General features: G+C 47.9%; 1 protein-coding gene across 1 annotated transcript in view; it reads right to left on the minus strand.

Annotated features, from left to right (window-relative positions):
- Positions 1-11,842: 11,842 nt before the first annotated feature.
- The window catches only part of Fhad1 (forkhead associated phosphopeptide binding domain 1), a 118,664-nt gene continuing 111,714 nt past the window's right edge, over positions 11,843-18,792 (minus strand). Inside the window, 2 exon segments of the mRNA XM_051171653.1 lie at positions 11,843-11,953; positions 18,216-18,269. Of these exon segments, the coding sequence (XP_051027610.1) occupies positions 11,843-11,953; positions 18,216-18,269 (165 nt within the window).

Here is an 18,792-nt window from a genome sequence, read left to right on the forward strand (position 1 = left end):
CAAAAAATTTCATGAAGCTGCTTCCATGTTCTATATCTGGAATGTAGAATTTGGGGTAACCTAGATCTGGTTTCAGGAGGCAGAGGCAGGCAGAGCTGTGAGTTCAAGACCAGTCTGGTCTATAGAGTGAGCCCAGGACAGCCAGGGCTACAACACAGAAACCCTGTCTCGAAAAACGAACCAAACAAAAAATGATGTGGGAGGGTCCGGCTCTCTGCCTCAGATCCTGCTTCCGGGTTCCTGCCTTGAGCGTCTTGATTTGACTTTTCTTCATGATGAGAGCTGATTAGAATCAGTGAGCCAAATAAAGCTCAGTGATAGGACAGACAGGACAGTGGTGGTGAGAGGGTGTGCCATGATGCCACGTGGAGGCCAGAGGACAACTTGCAAAAGTCGGTTCTCACTGCATCAGGCCTGGGGACAGGACTGAAGATGTCAGGCTCTGACAGGAAGTGCTTTTACCAGCTGAACCCAGCTGGCAATGCGGTTTTAAGTCACAGACATGGTAATGCCTAAGTTTAAGTCCAGAGCCATGTCTTAGTAGTGTTTGTAGCCATTTCCTCTGAATTGAAGGTTCCTTGCCTGGTGGGAGGAGTGGGGCTCAGGAGACCCAGCAAGTAAACAAACATCCTGAGTCCTGGAAAGAGGAGATTGCACAGGCTCCTCCCCAAGGGCTTGGAGACTATAGATCTCCTACTGTTCCGGTGCCAGAATATCAAAGTTCAGCTTCCGACATCAACTGGGGAAAACTGAGTTGGGACGCGAATCCTGGGGCTGGCTGGCTGGTGACCCTGTAGACTTTCTCTGAGAGAATAGCTTCCACTGATGCTGGCAAGTGGAGGCTAGGGCTGATGGTTCCTAGCGGGGCCTTCCACTAATGGTGACAAACGTCTAAAAAAGAAAGGGAAAGAAGGAGAGAAAAGAAACACACACACACACACACACACACACACACTTACACTAGACGACCAAGTAAGACAGACTCAAGTAGGTAGGTTTTAACAAGCTGCTTCTTCTTCTTCTTTTTCTTCTTCTTCTCCTCCTCCTCATCATTATTATCTTCTTATTTTCATCCTTATCCTTATTGTTTTTTATATTTTTAAATATTTTTTGGTTTTGTGAGACAGGGTCTCTGTGCAGCCTTGGCTGTCCTGGACTCACTTTGTAGACCAGACTGGCCTCGAACTCACAGAGATCCACCTACCTTTGCCTCCCAAGTGTTGAGATTAAAGGCGTGCGCCATCACACCCAGCCTTATCCTTATTCTTATCTGTTTTCCCATTCTTATCCGTTTTTTGTTTTTGTTGTCCTTCTTCTCACAGTTTATATACCCCAACAAAATCTTTCAAGCAGTACAAAAATTACAATGTGTTTACATTCTATTTCTCTGTAAAATGATTACAATGGATACACGTAAGAAAATCATGTTCCCCAATACCTTCACATGATCAAATGTTTTACATATTATGGGTGAGGAACAAACACGAAAAACAAGTTATTTCTAAGAACCCACATACATTTGTACATAAGCACACAACTTATTAACAGAGTACAAGCAAGCAAGGTAATTTCTCAGCCAGCTTTTCTTTACTGGCAGGCTGCAATTTTCGGTTACAAAGGAGGAATCAATTATTATTATTATTATTATTATTATTATTATTATTATTATTTGGTTTTTTGAGACAAGGTTTCTTTGTGTAGCCTTGGCCATCCTAGACTCACTTTGTAGACCAGACTGACCTCGAACTCACAGTGATCCGCCTGCCTCTGCCTCCTGAGTGCTGGGATTAAAGGCGTGCACCACCACGCCCGGCCCGGAGGAATCAATTATTGTAAGAAGTAATCTTATAAAGACCTTAAAAGAATCACAAATCTAAACTCCTATATAAAAATGATCAGCCATTTGTACTTTAAGTCCTAAAGGTGCTCCATCCACTCATTAATATGTTTTATTAAATCATATCAGGAAGCTGAGGGCAGAAAAATAGAATGAGGAAATCAATCACAATCTCAGTCACGAGCCCAGCTTGACAGAGTCACGTCAGCTAATGGTGCTATGGGCTGTTGTTCTTGCTTTGCCAACCTCAAAAAAGTCCCTAGCTTTCCTAAGAAGAGTGTACCTTCTATTAACTTTAATTGTCCCCTAAGATTTCCTAAATCAGGGCCAATAGCAGAAACATCTTTACCTTACTTTGCTAAACAATCTGTTTTTCCCTAAGACTTTCTAAGACGTCAGAGCCACTAGCAAAAGCATCTTTACCTAATCTTGTTGTACAATCTGTTTTTCCAAATCCTTTCTAAGGGTAACGCTCACTGTTAACAATCGACATTTGTAGAATGTTTTCAGAGATGGTGGTTGAATCATTAATCTGCTCCAGCAGCAATGCCTGAAAGAGATCAAGCATTGTTATTGCCTATGCCAATGATCCTGCCCAGTGAGGGGCTGGGAGCCCCCTTATAGTACTCACACAATTCACATATTAAGGGGATTATAAGGACTGCAAAGGTAACAAGCAGAGCTATTCTTCATAACAGCATGATGGGGTTGCTAACTGGTAGGCTGCATTCCATACGTTCTAGAGCTGTTTTGCTGTTCCTCTTACATGGACCCCAGCAGGAGACAGTAAGGGGGCCTCTGACCAGCAGATCTGCCTCCAGGTACCTCACGTGGGTAGGGGTGGCCTTCCCAGCCAAACAGCCTTTGAGTCATCCTTGCTCCTGCAACTTCAATTAACTCATTGGTCCCTGGGTGGACTTAATTAGTGTAATGGTTACGTCAGAATGTCATCTGTTCCTGTCTGGGTGGATAAGTGTTTATTCATACAACACTTAGCCATTTTTGAATTCCTTTAGACAATGTACGTACGTTTGTAGGGAAAAGATACCTTAAGCCTAGCCCTTCTGGGCTCCTTCCAAAGTCGGGACTAATATGGGCATCAGATTGTGATTTTTGGTTCTGGCACCAGCTTCTCTGGGGAAGCAGTATACTGCTGCTTGCAGCTAACCAAGACATATTTGTGAAGTGTACTGGACAGTGAGTGTGGTCCGGCCTCCTTTCTAGGCTAACAGGAAACTGACTCAGGGCAGGAGTAGCTATGCTGAAATATGAGATCCACCGGCCCCATAAAGTCCCCATAAACGGGAAAGCTCTCCCAGCTACAGTTTTCTCTAGGCCCCAGCTCTTACCCATCTTGAACTGCTGATAAAGCAGCTGCCACCCTGCCCCCAACCAGATTACCCCCTCCTCATCGGTTGCTTTTTTACCCCTCTCCCTCAGTCCTAGCATCATACTTAGCCTAGCTTGAAGTGACTATATGGGAAATATTTGTTGAGTGAATACATGATGGTCTGTGATGTCCTGAGAAGGCTGGAGACACATTGGGTGTTTTCTCAGTGTCCCCCTCCAGATAGATCATCCTGTGGCCCACTTTTAGCTGAAGGTCACGGCCAAGAAAGATAATCTGCTAAAGTGACACCTCTGAACCCACATGACTTGACACAAAGCTATCGGGAATGTAGAACATAAGCATCGAGTGTCTCTGCCCCTTCTTGTCTCTGAGGAAGTGACAGTGGCATCAGCTAGGGGGTGGGGCAGTGTGACATGATGGCCTTGGGGCATCACTGTGACCCGGAGGTAATTTAAGTAGTCCTCTGCTCAGCTAACGGAAGGAATAATAAGAGACAGAAGGTACTGGTAAACCCTGTATCACATGGACAACTGTGGAATTTAGGACACTGTAGAATTAACACATAGTGGACCAAAGCAGAAGTAGGTGAAGTTAGGTGAAAAAAGTGACGTGGTGCCCGGGACAAGCAATACACCCAAGAGATTAATGAAGGATGCAGGTGACTCAGCAGACGCCAGGAAGCCCCAGGAGCCTTGAGGCTGAAGGCAACATTCCTTCAGGCTCGGTGGGGGAAGCAGCTCTCTCAGGCCATCAGGCAATGCTTCCGAGGAAATGACTCACTAAGGGCAAAAGCAACATGCAAGATGGTTAGGGCCCATGCGTGTAGATCCCACTGGGATGGCGTTGGACAAATAGTGTCTATGGTCTGGTCTTCCTGGAGTTCCAGGGTTCCTCTATGCTGCCCAGGCCGGCCTTGAACTCAAGACAGAGCCTAAGTTGGCCATGAACTTTTGAGGAGCTTCCTGCCTCAGCCTCTTCTGTCCTGGGATTACAACCACGTGTCACCATCTTTGGCTTTCCTGGGGTTCTTGAGAGGGTTATGCACAAAAACTATGTGAAGTATTTGGTGCCATCTGAGGCACATGTGGCACTCGGAATGCTCCATGGGGGCTGCTGAGACAGATCAGGTGGGGAAGGGCTTGCCACATGAGTAGGACCACCCAAGTTCAAAGTTCTCAGAACTCACATTAAAAAAAAAAAAAAACCATTTAGGAAAGCTCATGCCTGTAGTCCTAGTGCCGTGGAAGTGGAGGCAGGGGGATGCCTGGAGTTCACTGGGAAGCCAGGCTAGCTGAATTGGTGGCTCTAGGTTAAGTGAGAGACCCTGTCAAAAAAATTAGGTGGGCAGTGATTGAGGAAGACGCACCACACTGACCTCTAGTCTTCACCCATGTCATGATGGACACAGTAATCACGCAAATACTGGGGCACTACGCAGCAGGGAGTGCCTACACACAAGCTGGTCATCTCATCTTGAAGACAGTGTCACACAAGGACTGGTAGTTCTACTCATTAAAAAGGAAAGATTTATTTATTTATGTATTTATTTATGTATTTATGTATACGAGCACTATTTGCACATATGCCTGCACAACAGAAGAGAGCACCAGACAAAAGAGGGCATCGAGTCTTAGTTGATAGATGGTTCTGAGCCACCATGTGGGTGCTGGGAATTGAACTCAGGACCTCTGGACAAATAGGCAATGCTCTTAACTGCTGAGCCATCTCTCTAGCCCAATTCTGCCCATTTTTATAAAGTTTTATTAGAACACACACAGAGACATGAGAATGACTTTTGACAGACTAGTGCTTTCGTCTGACTAACTTGATCCTCCCCCAATCAGTGTGCAAACAGTGGGGCCTGGACTTCGTTAAGTAAAATGGCAGTCTGAAGGAGTCTAGACTCCGGCACTTACTGTGTCACCTTGGGTAAGTTACTAACCGACCATGGGCTCTTCACTTTCATGGGTAAAGCAGGAGCTGTGCACTCACAGAGGAAGTAGGCTCATTCCTAGGGTTTCCAGCAAACGCCTGATGTTCACAAGGACACTATAAAAAGCAGTTACTATTGTTGGTTATCAAAGCCCCACTGCCACAAAAGAAAGCCCAGCAGTAGACTGAAGTTGAAGTTCCTGGTTTCTTTAAAAACTCAGTTGTGTCCTGTGATGTGTTTCTGGAAACTGTCTTGCGAGACGGCACGTGATGTTGATCCCCACAGGCAGTTAGATGATGTTTTTTGCCTTGCTACAGCCATGCAGCTCTTCACAGGTCTTTGCTGGTCTTCTCTGGTCTTCACTTTGCAGAGAGAAACGTCCTAGAGAATTTCTTGTGGTGCTCCGGCTGCTTCTGGCTGCTTCCGCTGACGCGTGCCAATTCGGTGGAGCCTTGCTGTTTCCGCTGGAGCGTGCCACCGCTACGGATTTGTGTTGCGGTTTGGTGTTTGCCGTTGGACTGGACTGCAAGTATTCTGACAGCACAGAATGGAGCTGGCCCAAGGAACTACGTCTAAGCAGGTCCACAACCTCTTTTTCCTGTTAGCAGTCTTTCTCCCCTTCATCTTGTCTGTGGGTTAGAAGTGAGGTTGAAGCATTTAAGAACCCTAAATAAAGTAGGTTTTGAAAATTTTTAAGCCTATGGTAGACCCTGACAAAGAAAAAAAAAAAGTGATCATCAAAGCGAATTCCTCATTGGGACATACTCCCCAAATCAATGACTCCAACTCTCCTCGGTTAAAGTGATAGGTCAGAGGGCTGGAGAGATGGCTCAGTGGTTAAAAGCACTTGCTGCTCACACACAGAACCAGAATTCAGTTCTCACAACTCACATCCAGTGGCACACAACTCCAGTTCCAGGGGATCTGATGCCCTCCTCTGGTCTCCATGCACAGACAGGCACACATCTAAACACCCGAATGATAATTAAAAAAAAAAAAAAAGTTTTTAAGGTGCCCCAGATTAGGGCCTGGAGAGCTAGTTCGGCAGCTGGGAACACTGGCTCCTCTTCCAGAGGACCCAAGTTCGATTCTCAGCACCCACATGTTTGCTCACAACCATCTGTAACTCCAGTTCATGAGATTTGATGCCCTCTTCTGGCCTCCAGAGGCACTGCATGCACATGGTACACACATATACGAGGAGGCAAGCACACATCAAAAATTTTAAATTATATATCACAATTATAATGTGAAGAGAGTAAAGGTCAAAGCCAGGAGGGCTAGCACAAATGGCATCCCTAGCCCATAACAGGATCTGTTGCCTGACTGAAGACTAATTGTTTCCCTTAACAGGTGACTTGCCAGTCAAAGGAAACTTCTCTGGTGACAAGACCCCAGTTAGAAACAAAGATTTCGGCTTCCGAATCTTGGGGTGTTAGGGAGGGAGCTGTTTGTGACAAAGGTGAGATGAAACTCAAAGCAAGCATCCAGCTAATGTGTCAGTCACGGGATGGAGGCGTGGCTATGGATTCCTGGGAACAGATGGGGATAGAAAAATGTGTGTTGGGGGGGAGAGGGGGAGAGGGAGAGGAAGCAGCCACCTAAGGTCGTGAGTTGGCCTAAAATAACTGGAGACGCTGAGAGGACAGATGCAAACAGCACATCTTGATGGAAACCAGGCCAGCTTGATAAGCTGAAATAGTCCACCCTCACTGCCTGGCCTCTTGCTCAGGAGGCCCCAGGCAGGAGAAAGAGGGCCACAATTAGCATGTGCAGGTCTACGGTTTCCTCAGATCCTTTCTGTATTACTTTCTCCTCTTAGTCCCTAACAAACCAGAACCCACAGTTCTTACTAGAAGCGTGCTTTGGAATGAAGATCTTTCTTTTTTTTTTTCCCCCACCCAGACATCTCATGACTTCTGCAACAGCAGGCGCTGGTGATGGTGCCAAATTGTGAGAGATGGTACCTTAGCGGCAGAGTCACGATTCTGAGCTTCAGTGCGGGCCAGCATCAGCAAGGCGCAAAAAGATGTTTGCCATAGCTTCTTGGGGGAGCAGGGGAAGAGGCAAGAGGAGGCAGGAGGGACTGAAGGTGACTTGCTCTAGTCAGGCATAGCCCACACACTCATGTAGCTAACTAAGGTCAGGTTGCTGGTGTGCCTCAGAGGCACCAGTGTGTGTACGGGGAGGAAGAGCTGCTTCCGGGCTGTCCGAGCCTCCTCTTTTGTGCTGATTTCTTTTCCATTCGCTAGCCTCACTCCTTTAAATAACTGCCTTCCTGGGTTTCTCCTGTGTGTAGCCAAGAATCTCTCTCTCCCGTGTGTGTGTGTGTGTGTGTGTGTGTGTGTGTGTGTGTGTGTGTGTGTGTGCCTGAACACATACATGTGTGGGGGTGTGCACCTGGCACCTGTGTGCGCACCTGTGTGTGGATGTCAGCATTCAACCACAGGTGTGAGACCTCTGGCGTCCTCTCTCTTGTTTCTTGAGACAAGGTCTCTCACTGGGTCCCAGAACTCACTAATTAGGCTGTCCTGGCTGGCTAGGGAGCCTGAGGGATCTGCCTGTCTCCCCCTACCCACCTTCAGTGCTGGGATTGGAAGTGAACATTAGTTCTTTGACATGGGTTCTAGGGATAGATAGACCTTAGGCCTGTCTCCCCCTACCCACCTTCAGTGCTGGGATTGGAAGTGAACATTAGTTCTTTGACATGGGTTCTAGGGATAGATAGACCTTAGGACCTCATGTTTGCACAGAAAGCACTTTACCAACTGATCCATGTGCCCAACAGAACCGAGGCATCTTCAGTGACAAGAGGGGGGCCTCAGTGGAAGGTAAAGGCAAACCTCAGGGCCATTAGAAGGGAAGGAAGTAGGATTGAGGGTGGCCAGGAAGCCGGGCGGTGGGGGGCGCACGCCTTTAATCCCAGAACTGGAGGCAGAGGCAAGCGGATCTCTGTAAGTTCGAGGCCAGCCTGGTCTACAAAGTGAGTCCAGGACAGCCAAGGCTACACTGTCTTGAAAAAACAAAACAAACAGAGAGAGAGAGAGAGAGAGAGAGAGAGAGAGAGAGAGAGAGAGAGAGAGAGAGAGAGACTGGGAAGCAAGGTGGTTTTCTCCTGCGGTCAGCTGAGGATGTGTTCAGTCTCAAGTAACAAATAACAGGAACATGGTGTGGAGCGTTGTGAAGATTTGGAGCTTCCTCTCTCCTGGCTCTGGCTTTGTCTACTGAAGACTAACAACCATGAGGCAGGAAGACACTACAAAGGCACGCACTGGGGCTTGCTCTCAAAAGCTGTTCTTCGGAGTCTGTGGCCATCACCTTGTCTGGCCTCTAGGACGATGGGAGGAGCACCCCGAGCTGCACCAAGCCCAGCCAAGGCCTCCCTAGACTGAGTTTCACAATCTTACTGTTCACTGAGGGCGACACGTTCCTCCACAGTGGTGGATGGCTTGGTGAGGCGTGGGCATTTGGCAGCCTCAGTCTCTGCCCACTGTCTGATTAGCAGTGTTACTCAGGGTCAGGGGCCACTACCCCAACCCACTGGTGTGTCAGGGAACATGCAAACGAGGCCATCTGTAACCACCCAGGGTAGACCCGAGCAATCGCAAGACATATTTGTTGTTTTATGTCACCAAGTTTTGGGTGGTTTGTTCCACAGCAGACACACACCTGACTACACTGGCTTCAGTGGGTAGGGACAAGCAGGGCAAAGGTGGGCAGCCCCAGGCATGGCTTAGGGCTTCTGGATGCCACCAGGTGCCACCAGGCTTTCTTCCTTTGTACTGTCATTGAAAGGTGGCTCTGTCTTTCTTTTCAGAAGTGAAGCCCTTCCAGGACAGTGATCTGCCTCAGTGCCTGGCTCTGCACAGTACATGTTAGCTGCAAAGGAGGAGGAAAAAAACCAAGACATTTAGCTTTTAGTCTGCATTGCAGAGGGAGGAGACAGCCATGCAGCGACTAAGCAGAAATAGCGCCTGTTCTCTTGTGCCTTCTATTTGTCCAGTTCCCATGCTGTCGATAGACGTCTGTGGCTTCTCCCCAGCCCCCACCTACACCCTGGCCCCCACCCCCACAGCCCTGGGACTGTATCATTATTCATCTCCAACTCACTAGTGACCCGAATGGCATCTCAGTGTCCACTTCCGAATGCCAAGGACAAAGGTTCTGACGGGCTCAGCTTGAACTTGGAGGGAAACAGATTGGTTATAAGTCAGTGCGCTGTGGCCAAGGATGCAGGAAATCTGATGTGGGCTTGTTGCTCCGGGGATGGCAGGTGTCAGGAAGTGAGGTCAGTGAGAAAGGTGAGAAAAAAATATTACCATGTCTCTCCCTCCCTCCCCTCTTTTTCCTCTCTCTCTCTCTCTCTCTCTCTCTCTCTCTCTCTCTCTCTTTCTTCTTCTTCTGCTTCTTCTTCTTTATCTTCTCTCTCTCTCTCTCTCTCTCTCTCTCTCTCTCTCTCTCTCTCTCTTTCTTCTTCTTCTGCTTCTTCTTCTTTATCTTCTTCTTCTCTCTCTCTCTCTCTCTCTCTCTCTCTCTCTCTCTCTCTCTCTCTCCTCCCTTCTGTCTGTCTGTCTGTCTGTGGTGCTGGAGAAGGAACCCAGAGCCTGTGCATGTTAGACAATCATTCTACTACACAGCCACATCTCAGTGACCACAGCTTTTGTCTTTTGCTTTTTGTTTTGTTTGTTTGTTCAAGACCAAGTCTTCCTCTATAGCTCAGGCTGGCCAGAAAGCCCCAGCAATCCTCCTGTCTCTGTCTCCTCACATCATGGTGGTTTCAGGTGAGTGTACAGACACACCTATACAGAGAAACTCTGTCTCAAAAAACCACAATTAATAATAATAATAACAACAACAATAATAATAGTTGTTGCTGTGTGTATGGTTATGTGCACCATGTGTGTGCAGTTTCCTTGGAGGCCAGAAGAAGGCATCAGATCCCCTGGAACTGGAGTTACAGATGGCTATGAGCTGCCTTGTGAGTACTAGGAACTAAACTTTGGCCCTCTATAAAGCAGCCAGTGCTCTTAACTGTGGAGCCATCTCTCCAGCCCCTTCTTAAGGACAAGTAAAGTCTTTGGACATGCCTCTTGTGGAATAACTCATAAAACGTTTCTCCTATATTCCTCAAGGTTTAACAGGTATAAAGAATACATTTGGTTTTAGAATACAGGATGGCTGGCTTTAATTGTCAACCTGACACAGCCTAGAATCACCTGGGAAGAGAGTCTCAAAGAGGGAATGCCTGCTTTGATTCGGTCTCTGGGCATAGCTATGGGGCTTTGTCTTTTCTGCTATTTGATGTGGACAGACCCAGCCCACCATAGGTAGCACCATTCCCTAGGCAGGGGTGCCTGAGCTGATAAGAGAAGTGGAGCTGAGCACAAGCAACTGAGTGTGCATGTGCTCAATTCTCTCTGCTCTTGACTGTAGGTGTGATGTGACTCGCCATTTGACAGTCCTGCCTTGACTTATGATGGACTGACTGTAAGCATCATGCTGGTAAAATGAACCAGAATAAACCCCTTTGCCCCCTAAGTTGCTTTTTGTCTGGGCATTATTACCACAGCAATGAGAAATGAAACTAGAACAGAATATGAAAATATTTTTTATTGTGGCTTTTTGAAATAATTATAAACGAACAGTCTAGTTTGTGCCTTCTGGCTCCTTCTCTCCCCAGGTATGGCTCGATGCCTGGCTAAGAACAAACGTCAGTGTTGAGAGCTCAGGTGGGTAGAGAGAAAACAGGGAGGGCACAAGAGAAGAGGTAAGGGTCTCTGCAAACACCAGGGGAAGGAAGTGTGCATTCTTTGGTGACTGAGTCCTTGGTCTACCCTGTAGCCAGAAGCTGGGAAGACTAGGGTCATCTTGGTCCAGCAGAATAGACAATGTGACAGAATTAGAAACTGGGCTTCTAGCCGGGTGTGGTGCCCACCCTTAGTTCCAGCTCTTGGGTGGCAGAGGCAGAGGCAGAGGCAGAGGCAGAGGCAGAGGCAGAGGCAGAGGCAGAGGCAGGCAGATCTTTGTGAGTTTGAGGCCAGCCTGTTCTACAGAGTGAATTCTGGGACAGCCAGGGCTACACAGAGAAATCCTGCCTTGAAAAAGAAACAAAACAGAACAAAACCCAAACAACCAAAAAGAAACCGGGCTTCCATATGCCCAGATTCCAAGCCAGGCGACTGTAGGCAGGCCAACCTTTCTGGGGTTCAGCATCCTTATCTGTGAAATGGAGGAACACCGGGCTTGGGGAAAGGATTAATTGAGAAATGATTTGAGAACTGCAAAGTGTCATAGAAATGTTGATGAGGATTAGAGAAGTGATAGAATTGGTTGGAATTCTAATTTTATTATAATAAACTCAGATATAAATTTATTATACTGTAGCCAAGTGCTCCAAGTATACATCTGCCCTGTGGCTCCAGCTGGACCTCTTTGGAGGAGCCGACGCTTGGGTACGTCATAACCTGGATGTGAGCCACTGTACCCATAAAGCCTAGGAGCCTGGGTTATAGGCATAGTCTTTATATACTTGCATGTATATACATCTATAGAGATTTTAAAAAATCTTCTCCACACACTCCAAAATACATTCTGTGAAAAATATTAATCTAGAAAGCGAAGCCTCCATCTTGAAAGTGCTGTAAAAGTCCCTCAGTATTTTGTTACTGGCGAGTCAAACCGACTCACTCTGGATCACGCGAGGCCCGGGACAGTGCGTTTTCTAGTTCTTTCCACCAGGCTTAACAGACGAAAGACTCTGGCTGGACCTGCATGCCTCCTTCTTTGTCTCTCTTTCTTGGCTTGACTTCAGGGTGGCTTTCTTGGCTCCAACCTTCAATGAACAATAAGAACAAATACGCAAAGTCTGTCAATGCAGTCAGGGCCCCCAAAAGCCTATGCAATGTTGTGGTTTGTTTGTTTGTTTAAAGATTTACTTTATTTTTAAGTATGTGTATGTGCGTTTGTATGTCTGTGAGTACATGCTATGGAGGTGCCTGAGGAGTCCTGAGATGTCAGGTTTCCCCTGGAGCTGGAGTCACAGGCAGTGTGAGGTGCCTGACGTGGGTGCTGGGAATCGAACTCAAGAGTGAGTGCCAGCTCTCAGCTGATGACCCATCAGTTCCAGACCCTGAACAGCCTTTGTTTGAAATGCGAAACACATACGCTTGTAGGTATGAACAAAGAGGTACAGTGATTGGTTGTTGCCATGCTCCTCAGAGATAAGCCCCAGGCTCGATGCATCTGCTCCAGCCTGTGGACCACTTTCCCTCTTTCTCCAGTTGACACTGTATGTTTGAAACGGGGGTGGGGGTGGGGGGCGCTGTGTGCTAGGAGGCTGTCACTCCTTTCTGAGTTCCACTCAGTCCCTCAACAGGGGACACCATGGTAGCCACAGGCCCGCTGCTGCTCCCAGGTCACAGCTGGGCTTTTTGGATGATGGTCTCTCCCAGGATTGGGGTTTGTGGGCTCTGATATGTCATTCACTTGCTTTCTGTCACATGACTGGGAAGAGGTCTGTAGAGATGTAGTGGTGGACAGTGTGTGTGTGTGTGTGTGTGTGTGTGTGTGTGTGTGTGTGTGTGTAAACAGAATCTAGTCCTCTGCCTTGTTTTTGGCTGGATGCTGGTATTTGCGTCTATCTATACCTCTCCCCTTTGCGAGCAGGTAACCCTCTTGTTGGTATACAACCCTCTTGTTATGTACTATAGATACCTTGGTCTTTTGAGTCCTGTCAAACAGGTGCATGCTTCCTAATGCTTTCTACATGTATTTGACTCCAATCTTTAGGACACACACACACCCAGGGCTGATGAGATGAGTTTTAGCTGTCACCATACACCTCCCCACCCCCCATACTCGATTTCTTCATTTGTCACATGGGGACCAGGCTGTGGGTTCTGTCTTCTTCACAGACATTTGGAGTCATCCTGGGAAATTATATATATATTTTTAAAATTACATCTTATTTATTTGGGTGTGTGTGCGTATTTGCGTACATGACACAACACTCATATAGTCAGGGGACAACTTGCAGGAGTCTGTTATTTCTCCCTTGCGAGTACTGGGGACTAAACTCTGGTTGCAAGGCTTGGTACCAAGTGCTGTTACATGCAGAGCCATCTCTCCAGTCTCTGGAGCTAGAAAAGCTAACTCATAAGCTCTGTTTGCTTTAGGGAGCTTGGAAATTAGCCTTGGGAGTGGCAGATGGGGGCCTTAAATGTTTGTTTTCTTTTCTTTTCTTTCTTTCTTTTTTTCTTTTTTTTGTTTTTCTTGTTTTGTTTTTCTAGACAGGGTTTCTCTGTGTAGCCTTAGCTGTCCTGGACTCACTCTGTAGACCAGGCTGGCCTTGAACTCACAGTGATCTGCCTGCCTCTGCCTCCCGAGTGCTGGGATTAAAGACATGTGCCACCACACCCAGCTATGTTTGTTTTCTTTTAAATAATGTTATTTTATTTGTATGAGTATTTTGCTTGCATGCATGCCTGTGTACTTCATGCATGCCTGATGCTGGTTAAGGTCAGAAGAGGGTGTTGGAGGGCCTGGATTATAGACTATTATGTGCCACCATGTGGGTGTTGGGAATCGAACCCAGGTCCTCTTGCCACTGAGTCAAATCTCCATCGGCTTGTTTTGTTTTTCATTTTGTCTTATGTAGTCCAGGCTGGCCTTGAAATGGTGAGATAGCCCAGGCTAGCCTGTATGTCCCAAGTGCTGGAATTGTAGACAAGTGCTACCTGTGATTGGGTTTCTGAGTCTGGACAAGCTCAGGTGTCTCCTTAACACATCAAAGCAGACCTGGCCTCCAGGTTTTCCCAGCATCCATCAGTCCTTACCTCTTACAAGGCATGGCTGGCATACCAGACCCTCTGCCTCGAACTTTCCAGCCCAGGGGCTGGGTTTCCTCTCCCCCAGAGGCTCTTCCCTATATAATTCAGACATTTTGGCCCTCTCCTCTCCTACCCCGCTTCTCCCCTCCTCTCTTCTCCTTTCCCCTCCCCTCTCCCCTCTCCGTTCCTCTCCCTCTTCTCTCCCCCCCCCCCCCCCGTTCCCTATATAATTCAGATTGGCCCTCTCCTCTCCTCTCCTCTCCTACCCCGCCCCTCCCCTCCCCTCCCCTCTCCCCATTCCTCTCCCTCTTCTCTCTCCCTCTCCCCCCCCACCCCCCCACCCCCCCCCGTGTATGCATTTTCTGTCTTCCTACCCCTCTTCTGTCATGGCAACTTGCCTGGCCTCATTCCTTGGGACCGGTGAAACTTGCCTGAAAGCTGGCCCAATAAACCTGCTTTTATCCTTTAATTAGGCTTGAATTGGCTCATTTTGTTGTCAGGAATGCCTATCACCTCCCACACCTGGTCCTTGGATGTGTCCTGAGAGCCTGCATTCCGAATCTGTCCAGGGGAAGGAAGCCTGAGATTTGTACAGTAGGCCACTCAGCCACGGTGGGACCTGACACCCAGGCAGGAAGAAAACAGACGGCAAGCAAGATCCCCTGCCCACTGTGATGTTTTTCCCTTTGAGCTTCTTTCTCTGGATTTTTCAGTAAAACTGCCACCTGCAGATGGTTCCTAAATGTCACTGCCCCAACCCGTTGTGGCACCAGAGCCAGAAAGCTGCTCACTGAAAATAGAGTCCCAGGTCCAGGTGGTGCCACCCCCGTGCCAGCCAAGAGTCGGGGGATAAGGGACTTTTTGTTATCTATTTGACTTGGCAGGGAAAGCAGATGTGGCCATTGACCTAAGAGGAGGAGGTAGCCATTGACTTTGGACATACTGATGCAAACAGTAAGGGATGGAGCCCAGGCAGAGCGCAGCCTGAGATGGCCTCCAGACAGACAGCACCCAGGCTTCAGTTTGACATCCATGGGATCACGGAACACACCCCAAGGGACAGAAGCCAGTCTGCAACAGTGCTGTCCAGGTTCCAGATGGAAATTATACCCTGGGCTGGCTTTTTCTGGCAAACCACAAGGCCCAGCCCATTCCCAAGCAGCCACTGGTACCTTAACTGTCTCCCCCGCAGACCTCTGTTGCCGCAGACTGGGTGGGACCCCTTGAAAGAGGCTCTGGAGTTCTGCCCACTGACCTTTGCCTTCACGGCACTTTGACCAAAGTAATTATTAGCACTTGTGTTTGCTTAACGACAACAACAAAAAGTAGTCCCCTGGCTAAGCCAGGAAGGCAAGGACTTTTATGAGTTTTCTGGTCTGGCCCCTTTGTCATCCCTTCATTCATGATTATTCCTGCCTAGCACCATGGATGTCTTTCCCTAAGCCTTCTCATATACATGAAATGTTATGTATGGTGTTCATGTGTGTGTGTGTATATAATATATTATATATATCTATTATTCATGTGCACCCATGTATATATACATGTCAGTGCTAAGGAAGTTTGCATTTTAGATCTTTAGATCAGGAATGCCTAATCTGTGCAGGCACATTTGTGCATGCATGCACGTGTATGTATATGTGTGTGCATGCATGTAAATTAAACTCAAATATGTGCATGTGTGTGTGTTGTGCATGTGTGTGTGTTGTGCATGTGTGTGTGATGTGCATGTGTGTGTGTGTGATTTATGCATAAAGAATTTATGCCTGCCCTTTTGGAGGTGGCATTGTCCCTTCAGGGATATGCAATAAACCTCCACACCTGCTGTCACCTGCAACATCCCAGGCTCTCAGCTCACGTCTGTCACAGGGTGGAACCTTGTGGCACCGGCTGCTGCTTGGGAATGGGCTGGGCCTCGTGGTTTGCCAGAAAAGGCCAGCCTAGTGTATAATTTCCACCTGGGCAGCACTGCTGCAAGTCTGGCTTCTGTCCCTTAGGCTGTGTTCTGTGACCCAAGGATGTCACACGGAACTCTTCCTTCTCCATGCCCAGCAGTATGGTAGCCCGGCCTAGGCAGTCAGCAAGTCGTCTCTAGGAGATGTTTTAGAGCATAGGAAACAACGAAAAAAATGCCCACTTCGGCACTCAGCCCACAACCAATGACAAAAGACTGTTGGCTGCAAGGGAAAGAAAACCAGGAGGGATGAACAAGCCACAGGGCCCTGAGAAGAGGAGGCACTTCCAATGCTTTCCCTGTCAAGTCAAATAGATGGGTGGGCAAGCCTGGAAGAGACCTCATAGCCTGTCTCTTTCCTGGTAGCCATGCTGACTCTAGCTCTCTCAGGACTCCGAGTGTGCAGGGGAGGGGACCCGGCAACAATTCGCACGAGAAGCATGGAGCAAGGCTTTCTGCACCCTGGATGCCTGGATGCCAAACCTTGAAGGGATGCTACAAGGCTGGAAAAGGGCAGGACTGCACTCCTGGTGGAAGTACACTTTGTCCTGTTTTCTCTAGCCCAGAGGATGCCTGACATTTCAGGATCTCCAGGTCAGAGAAGCGTGACGTTCCTAGGACATCTGGGCCCTCGAGATATCTCTGTTCCCTTACATCCTCAGGCAGTTCTTAGACAAAACCTAGCTGCATTTCTCCATGCTTATGGGTGAACGAGAAGCCTCTTTAGGCAAAGGTCTCAGATCTAAGGGAGATCCCACGCCCTACCCCTGACCCCAGGACACTCTGTCCTCCCAACATCCCCCTCTGTCTAGTTTTGGGATAAAGATATTAAGGAAGAGACTTCTGATCTTTAAACATGTTCCTTTTGACCAAGCATTGTGGCACATGCCTCTATACTAGGGAGACAGAGGCAGGTGAATCTCTATAAGTTCAAGGCTAGCCTGGTATACATAGTGAGTTTTATTTAGGTCAGCCAAGGTTATGTAGTGAGACCTTGTCTCAAAAACACAAAAAGATTCTTACGTAGAATATGTGGTTTTTTTCCCAATGATAATTTTGTTAGGCACAATAGACATGAGAGGGACAGGGGACTCTCATCTGAGGGTCTGAAGCCTCTCACCAGCAGAGGTACAAAGATTCCAGCTCAATCAACATTTACTATAAAGGTTGCTGGCCTAGAGTCAACATTCTTCTCATGTATGGACATTTAATGTCAAAGCAGCTTAGAACTTAAGTGTGTGTCTGGCCCCAGGTAGGGTCTCTTATTTCCCCCTAGACATTGCCCGAAATTCTCAAAGAAAACTTAACTCTATCAACAGCAAGCTATCCTGCCTTCCTTCACCCCTGTAGGTTATAGCCTTTAATGTCATCCTGCCATTTGTCTCTTGGGGGAAACCACCCAGGGATAAGACCGTCAACTCAAACCCCACCCAAAATCCTAAATCCTACACATGACTATTATAAACCAACCACAGCTGGAGCCCTGACCCTCCCTTGAGGAGCCCATGCAAACACTTGGGTATGTGTCTGGCTTTATTCTGAGCACCTCTATTTCTCCCGACCCTTGTGCTTAAGTCTATATGAAAGTATGTTGAGTAACTGTTTTCTACACTGGCCGGTCCTGAAATGCTTGCCATCGCTGATGCTATGAATCCCGGTTTAGCCTGAGTTGAGGTCCCTGAAGCTCTAGGGAAACTAAGGCTGTTAGGGGGTGGTGTCAGTCTGGTGTGTGTGTGTGTGTGTGTGTTTGTGTATGTGTGTGTGTGTGTGTTGGGGGCATTGTGCCTCCTTCATCTGTGCCCCCAAAATGACAACAGATTTGTCTCCTTTTTCATTTTCATGTACAGAGGAAGTGTGTCTAGCCTCAGGCTTCTACAAGCTCGCCTCTGCTTTCCAGAGTGTGGATTGGGGCATTTCCAGGAAGGGCTGGATCGCAGCTGTGACGGTTGAGTATATTTTAAAATGTCATAGTCTTGATTCTCAGCTCTTAAAAAAGAATATTTTAGGTGACGTTCCCTCAGGATTTGAGAGAAATGCTTACCCGAACCGTGGTAAGTTTACGCCCTGAAAGACAGTAAGGAACACCTACTTTCTCCTACCTGAGGCTCCATGGAGGTGGTCTCATTAACCGTGTGGCTGGAGACACACAGTCTCTGATCCTCAGACCCTTCCTCTGAGGGAGGGCTAGGATAAACCCTGCCCCAGAAGTGAATGAGATGTCTTGCTGTTCCTTGTCCCACACTCCCAAGTGCTTGGTTCCCAGCAGATGTGAGGTAACTGCTAACGTACTGTTTCCTCTCTGTCTGGCTCACCTGGAGACTTGAGCTCTGCATCCTGTTCTTGACCATCTCTACAAACATGCGTCTCTTTAATACAGAAAGGACAGTGACAATATTTAGCTTAGACTCGTAACTGCCTTTTATGCCAAAGAGGAATGAGTTTCTATTCTATTTTAAGATTCGCTTATTTGGAATGTTGGGCCCTTTTTGACAGGGAATGGGGGTGGGGGGGGATGACACACAGGCTTGTGGTAGGGGATGCTGTTTTGGGGGGTGCAAAGGCTCCTGGGTAGCTGCTCAGGAAATCTCTGTTTAAGATTCTAGGTAGGAGGAAACTGGTTGGCTCGGGGTTTTCTCTCTCAGGGGGCAAAATGGCTTCTGCTGGTGACAGGGCCTTGCAGTACGGGGGGGGGGGGGGGGGGGAGGGGGGCAGAGGGTACAGGTGTTCCCACAGTGCAGGTGTAAGGAGGCTGCCCTGCTCCTTAGGTACTGCCTGTTGGGAAGTCACCAACAGCCAAGAGCATGCTGCTCTGACTCAGAACTGTTGACCCCGCTGTCTTCCAGACCCTCTACCTTAGGGGTAGTTCCCAGAAGAAAAGACCCTTCAGAG

Source organism: Acomys russatus, chromosome 29 (assembly GCF_903995435.1).
Source record: "Acomys russatus chromosome 29, mAcoRus1.1, whole genome shotgun sequence".
Classification (NCBI taxonomy): Eukaryota; Metazoa; Chordata; class Mammalia; order Rodentia; family Muridae; genus Acomys; species Acomys russatus.